The following is a 7,071-nucleotide window of genomic DNA, read 5'->3' as shown; positions in this document are numbered from 1 at the left end:
CAGCAGGTGCTGGCGCAAAATCATCAGATGAAGTAGTAAATGAGGTCGCTGGTGACATTTTGGGTAAGCTTCCAAATGACTTTGATGTTGAGGCTGCAATGAGGAGATACCCCACAACCTACACGCAGAGCATGAACACTGTACTTGTCCAAGAGATGGGGCGGTTCAATAAGCTGCTGAAGACCATCAGAGAATCATGTATTAATATTCAAAAAGCAATCAAGGTAAGGAAAAATATACTAAGAAAAAAATAAAGTCATTGAGTTTTAAACATAGTATTCATGTACTCAGCAAGTATTTGTTGAATACAGATATTGTGCAAACACTGTTCTTAGTTCTAGGAATAGAAAAAAAAATTTTTTTGAGGGACTGGGCCAGCAGGTGGTGTGAGGATTAAGGTATTGTACTCCCACGTGGCTCGCTACATGCAGTTCAAGTCCTGGACCTGGAAGCCTGCTTTCTCTCTTCCCCTCTTTCTCTTTGGCCAAATTAAAAAATAATAATTATAAATAAAATTAAATGTATAGTTGTTTAAAAAAAAGAATTGTGAGGATGGCAGTGAATAAATAGGTCTACAGGTACAGAGTGTGTTATGTAGCAGTAGTGTGCTGGTTAGGACACATGTTGAGGTGATGCAAAATATTAAAGAATGAGAAAGGCAAATGCCTCTGCTTTCAGGAAATTTACATTTTAGTGAGGTAGACAATTAAAAAGTAAACAAGGGGCCAGCAGGTGGTATGGTGGTTAAGGTGCTGGACTCCCACATGGCTGACTGTGGTTCAAGTCCCAGACCTGGTAGCTTGAAAATCATGCTGGGCATGTGTGCGTGTGTGCCCAATAATCCCAGGAGAATGAAAGAGAAAGGATAGCAGTGTGGCCATCTCCCCTATGGGGGAGTGATTTCTCATTTTCCCTCTCTGTCTCTCCTGCAAACAAATGTGTTTTATGGCAAATAGCTTTAAAAAAAAAAGAAGGAAACAAAGATCTGTGCTGACCCTGTAGCACAGTGTTGAAGCACATGCGTAGGGAGCCAGATCCCCCAAGGATGGCAGCAGTTTGAATTCTGGCTCTGGAGGCACCTGTGCTTGTATGTGTGCCCCAAATCCTGACAGTGTGAGAAACAAAAGGGGAGAATGATTGTGACGTTACCATGCCCTAGTGGGAGGTTCTCTCTCTTCTCTCCCCCGGCAAGTACACATACTCTCTGGCAATAAAGATGTGTGTGTGTGTGTGTGTGTGTGTGTGTGTGTGTGTGTATGTGTATGATTTTGGTAAATGCAAGTTCCATGAAAAAATGTAAAACAGGGTAAGGGTGTAGAGAAGGATGGATGAGGAGCTCTTTTAGTCATTTTGGGTCGGGCCTTGCTAAGGAGGTGACCCTTGGATGGAAGCCTATATAGTGTCAAGGGGCAAGCCACAGGACGTTTGAGGGGATAGTTAGAGTCCAGGGTATAGCGAGTGCAGAGGCACGAGAAGAGCAAGCTTGGCATCGTCTGGGAACACACAGGAAGGCTAGTATGGCTGGAGTGGGATGACTATGAGGGAGAGGGTAAGACAAGAGAGAAGCAGCCAGGGGCCAGATCATGACGGCATTGTCAGCCATGGTTAGGGTCCTAAATTTTATTTTACATGTATAAAAGTGAAGGGAGGGCCAGCAGGTGGCATGGAGATTGAGGCACTGGATTCTACATAGTCGACCATGTGGGAGTCCAGCGTCATGGCCAGTATGCCACCTGCTGGCCCCAAGGCTTCAAAATTTTCACAACTGTGCATCAGTGAGTCACAATGGGAGGTCAAGACCACCCGGTGATGTGGTGGTTAAGGTGTAGGACTCTCACATGGTCAACCATGGTTCGAATACTTGACCTGGCAGCTTGAAAATCACACTGGGTGCCTGTGCTTGTGTGCCAAATAATCCCAGGAGGAGAATGGAGGCAAAGGGATTATAGCATGGCCATTCCCCCCCAGGGATGATTTCTCACTTTCCCCCTCATTGTCTCTCTGGTGAGCACATGTGCCCTATAGCAAAAACCTTAAAAATAAATAAATAAATGGGAGGTCATCTAGACTTTGTAATCGAATTCCAGAATACTTTTAACTTTTCAAATCATTTCATGTGATCTTCCTAGTTTTATATTCACATAACCCCTTTACGAAGGTAGGGTGGAGATAAATTAGTTGTCCACTTACTAAGACAAGTAACTTAGTCGAAGTTAGGCTATAATTTAATAAATAGCCAAGTATGAATTAGGAAGGTTTGGGCTAGAACTGTGGCACAGTGGCAAAGTGCTGCTCAAGAAAAGTCATTATCCCACCTAGCAGCTGCAGTTGGAATCCCTGGCACGAAACATGCCAGGCACATCTACGAATCCCCAAGATCCAAGTCCTGGAGAATTGGAGGGAGGGGATTGTGCAGGTCCAATCCCTGTGGAGAGTGTTCACCTCTCTGTCTTTCTCCTGTTCTCATATGATACATGCACAATGTATTGTGAATAAAGGAAAAAAATATTTTTTTAAAAAAGAAGATTTTCAGGGACCAGCAGGTGGCATGATGGTTAAGGTGCTGGACACTCCCTCATGGCTGACCATGGTTCAAGTCCTGGACCTGGTGGCTTGCTTTCTCTCTCTCTCTCTCTCCTCTCCCTCTCTCTCTCTCTCTCCCCTATAGTCAAATTTAAAAAATAAATTAATTAATAAATAAAATTTTAAAAAATAATTTTAAAAAAAAGAAGATTTTCCAGGCCCAGCCTGGTAGCAGAGTCAGCAGCAAACGTAAATGCAGTGTTAGAGGTCCTGTGGCTGATCACAGGTTCAGATTCCCAGGTTCGCCTGAAAACACTCTGAGTACAGGACCAGCAGTTGGTGCAAAGGCTATGTCGCTGGACTCCCATGTAATCGACTCTGGTTCAAGTCCCGGACCAAGTGGCTTAAACTCAGGCCGGGCGTGTATGTGTGCGTGCGTGCCAAGATCCCAAGAGGAGAATGGAGGTGAAGGGATTGAAGCGTGGCCATCCCCCCTGGGGGCTGATTCCTCGCTGTCTCTCTGTCTTTCTGGGGAGTGCTCTGCCCTATAGCAAAAATCTCTCAAAACAAAACAAAACAAAACACTCTGAGCAAATGTGCGCACACCCAAGATCCTGAGCAACCAGAGGGCTGGGGAAAGAGGACTCAGAAGGGACAGGAGCCTGTCACGAATGCTTCTCTCTCTGTCATTCTCTCACGCACGCATGCACACATACACACACAGTCATGAATAAAACAAATAAACTTTAAAAGAAGATTTTTCATTTTTAGTTTGGGTTAGATTAAAACTTAATATTTTGGAAGGTATAGTTCAGACTCCATGGTTTTCTTGGAAACAAAAACCAAATATATTCACCTTCATTTTTGTTTTCTTTTTTTGTCTGTATAATTCAACCTTAACTGATCACAACTGTAAACAAAGAATAATTTTAAGGGAATTAAAAGAGGGTTCATAATCTATGCTATTATGTTAACCAGGGTTGAATATGTTTCAGGGGCTTGTAGTGATGTCTACAGATCTTGAAGAAGTGGTTAGCAGCATTTTGAATGTCAAAATTCCAGGAATGTGGATGGGTAAATCCTACCCAAGTCTTAAACCACTAGGCAGCTATGTAAATGACTTCCTTACGAGACTGAAATTCTTGCAGGTGAGTTCATCCACAGGATCCTAAGTTGTTAAGCTTCTTCCACTTCATTTTTATCATCAGAATACCAAGTGCAATGAGTATTACTCTTACTCTCTGGTTTTTCTGTGCCTGCCGGGTACTACTTAGTATTTCATTTAGTGCAATGGTTGCACTCAACTGTTGGAATACTAGTATTGGAAGTAGAATCTCTGAAAGCTTCTTTGGGAGTAAGTGTTCATAATCAGTAAAAGTTAGAATTCAAGTCAATGACATTTGAGGGGAAAAACATCTGGTTATGTTGATTTTCCCATTAAATATTTAGTGTCAAAATAGTTCCCTCGGGGTCAGCAGGTGGTATAGTGGTTGAGGGTGCTGGACTCCCATACGGCTAACTGTGGTTCGAGTCCCAGACCTGTCGACTTGCTTTCTTGCTTTTCTTCTCTCTCTCACTCTGTCCCTCTCTGGTCAAATTAAAATAAATAAAGTTAAATAAAAGCTAAAATAAAAATTAAATTAAAAAAAAATACTAAAATAAGTCACTGTTGCAGAGGCATCTTATTAAGGCTAGAGAAGCTCCCAGTGAGGAATCTTATTTTTTCATTGCCCAGCAATCTTCTAGGTCATGAAATCACTACGTTGCTGATTCAGTACAAGACAGTAATGACCTCAGTGGCTAATTGTTTTGGAAATGTTGAGTAGGCAGAAGCCTATCTCCTAATTATCTGGCAAAACTGGTGCTTAACTATGCCCTTCATAACAATTCTATTTATAAGAAGTATCGATTAATTTCCTAGATATTGTATACAATGCATCAAAAACTCCCTGTGAGGAAATTTCTGCAGGGATAGTATGGCTGAACTCCCTTTCCATAATACGGGCTCTCTATTGTACTGGAGTCAATACTAAGGAATTATGATTGCTCTTAAAGGATGAGACACTACCTTGGGCTCTTATAAAGAAACACTTTCCAAATTCATTACCTTAGACTGGCTTCTGTGATTTACTATTTAAACCATCTCACCATTAGAATCTTTAATATGATTAGAGAATTAAGGTATCTTGCTATTCCAAAAGTCCTTTAAGTTCTCACTACCTTGCTTTTTCTGGGAATTTCTTATACAATACTGTATTTTCCCATATGTTTGATTTCATTGTATTAGAGTTCCCAGTGATATGGGAAAACTTCGAAAGAAATATTCTACTGGATACTAAATGACTATCAGGAAAAAATAAATAAATAAATAAGAAACACATTGCCCTCTGGCCAGACTTTATGGAAATCTCTTCTCCTATTCAATTGTATAACATAATTATTAATTCAATTAAATCATATTGCGCAAAAATGTTTAGTAGATGTTCACTAGTGTATGGAGTTTTTCTGCATGAGCCATTGGTCATGTAGAAAACAAGACTGCATTCACACACACTGTAGTTCCCAAGCTGGCGTGATGGATGTGAAATTCACAGAACAAACACTGAAATGCTACTTATTTTAGAAGCTTTGAGAGTATGCAATTCCTCAGAGGGCACTTATCAGCTTACTGTAGAGATAACAAGAGTATCTTCTGGTAAATTTTATTTGTTGTATTCAAATGTTGAAAGACTCACGTTAGGACATTTGTGTTTTGACACCATAGCAATGGTACGAGGTTGGCCCTCCTCCAGTCTTCTGGCTTTCTGGCTTCTTCTTCACACAAGCCTTCCTGACTGGTGCCCAGCAGAACTATGCCAGGAAATACACTATTCCCATTGATCTTCTTGGGTTTGACTATGAAGTGATGGAAGATAAAGAATATAAGAACGCTCCTGAAGATGGTAAGTGCAGTGACACAATGAGTTGGCTCATATCTGGGCACTAAGCTTACTTACTCTTCTCAGCTGTTGAAAAAGTCATCATGGTCAGATGTGGTGGTGGTCAAGGTGCTGGACTTCCACATGGTCAACCAAGTTGGAGTCCAAGACCTGGTGTTTTGAAAATCATGCCGTGTGCGTGTGTACCCAAAATCCTAGGAGGAGAATGGAAGAGGGGGAATTGCAGTGTGGTCATTCCCATGGGGAGGTGATTTCTCTCTAGGACCTTATAGCTTGATTTCTCACTTTCCCTCTTTCTGTTTCTCTCTGGTGAGCACATGTGCTCTATAGCAAAAACCTAAAGAAAAAAAAAAAAAGAAATGGTCATGCATGTAACTTACCCTCAAATGAGAAGTTTATTGAGAGTGAATGAAAAAGTCAGTGAGAGAGAGGAAGCAAATGGGAAGACAATGACAATCGTAGGTGAATCTGGATAAAGAGCATATGTCACATGTCCCTTGCGCTATTCCTTTTTTTAGAATTTTTGCTATAGGGCACTTGTGTTTGCCACAGAGAGACAGAGAAGGAAGTGAGAAATCTCTTCTTCTCCATTCTCTTCTCAGGATTCTGGGCATTCATCCACACATGCCTGGCATGTTTTTCCAGCCACTGGATCAGGGACATGAACAGCAGAGTCAGTCGTGTGAGATCCAGTGCCTTAACCACCATGGCACCTGCTGGCCCTGTTTTTGTTTTGTTTTTTCAAAATTTTTAAGTTAGAAATTATTTCTAGTGAGTTAAAAAGAAAATAATCATCAAATTAATAGAACCTGAGCTAATCAACCATAACTTTATGTTGGGAAATCAAGATAGTACAAGGAGGTTTGAGGCTGGCCCTATAGCATAGCGGTTAAGTGTTATGAATAGAAAGTCAGATTAGGAACCAGCAGTTAGTGTAATGGCTATGTCGCTGGACTCCCATGTAGTCGACCGTGGTTCGAATCCCAGACCCAGTGGGTTAAACTCACACCAGGCATGTGTGCGTGAGTGCCCAAGATCCTGAGAGGAGAATGGAGGAGAAGGGATTGTGGAGTGGCCCTACCCCTGGGGGGGTGATTTTTTGCTTTCTGTCTCTCTCTGTCTTTCCAGAGAGCGCATGTGCCCTATAGCAAAAACCTCTCCAAAAAAAAAAAAAGAAAGAAAGAAAGAAAGTAAGTAAGTAAGTAAGTCAGATTACACATGACTGATCACAGTTCAAGTCTCAGGGCTGCCAGCTTGAGGGGCACATTGGACATATGTGGGTGCATGCCCAGGGTCCTGACGCGATAAGGAAATAAAAAGGATTGTGGTGTTACCATGACCAGTTAGCCGTGGGGTACTTTCACTCTCTGGTGAGTACATATACCTTCTGGCAATAAAATTTATATATATAAATTCAATTATTGAGTTGGAAAGAACTTTCATATCATATTTCTAGGTGTTGAACTCTTCTGTTCACTCCCTATGACATTATCATCTTTTCCACGTAATAAATGCCTTTGGTTACAGAGAGAGAGTTTTGTGGGGCTCTGCTTACAAGCCAGCAAGGCCATGGTGTTAAACGACTCTATTGGAGCTGTGTGTTTGTTCT

At 41.5% G+C, this 7,071-nt stretch overlaps 1 protein-coding gene across 1 annotated transcript in view; it reads left to right on the top strand.

Moving 5' to 3' along the window:
- The window catches only part of DNAH7 (dynein axonemal heavy chain 7), a 288,975-nt gene that overhangs the window by 273,811 nt on the left and 8,093 nt on the right, over nt 1–7,071 (top strand). The window contains exons 63-65 of the mRNA XM_006167772.1: nt 1–224; nt 3,519–3,671; nt 5,288–5,465. The exon at nt 1–224 is cut by the window's left edge and continues 1 nt beyond it. Coding sequence (XP_006167834.1) covers nt 1–224; nt 3,519–3,671; nt 5,288–5,465 — 555 coding nt within the window. The remainder of the gene's footprint in view (nt 225–3,518; nt 3,672–5,287; nt 5,466–7,071) is intronic.

This window comes from Tupaia chinensis, unplaced genomic scaffold (assembly GCF_000334495.1).
Source record: "Tupaia chinensis unplaced genomic scaffold, TupChi_1.0 Scaffold145082_1, whole genome shotgun sequence".
NCBI classification, from domain to species: Eukaryota; Metazoa; Chordata; class Mammalia; order Scandentia; family Tupaiidae; genus Tupaia; species Tupaia belangeri.
Note: the sequence above shows the minus strand (reverse complement) of the source record. Positions and strands in the feature narration are given on the sequence as shown.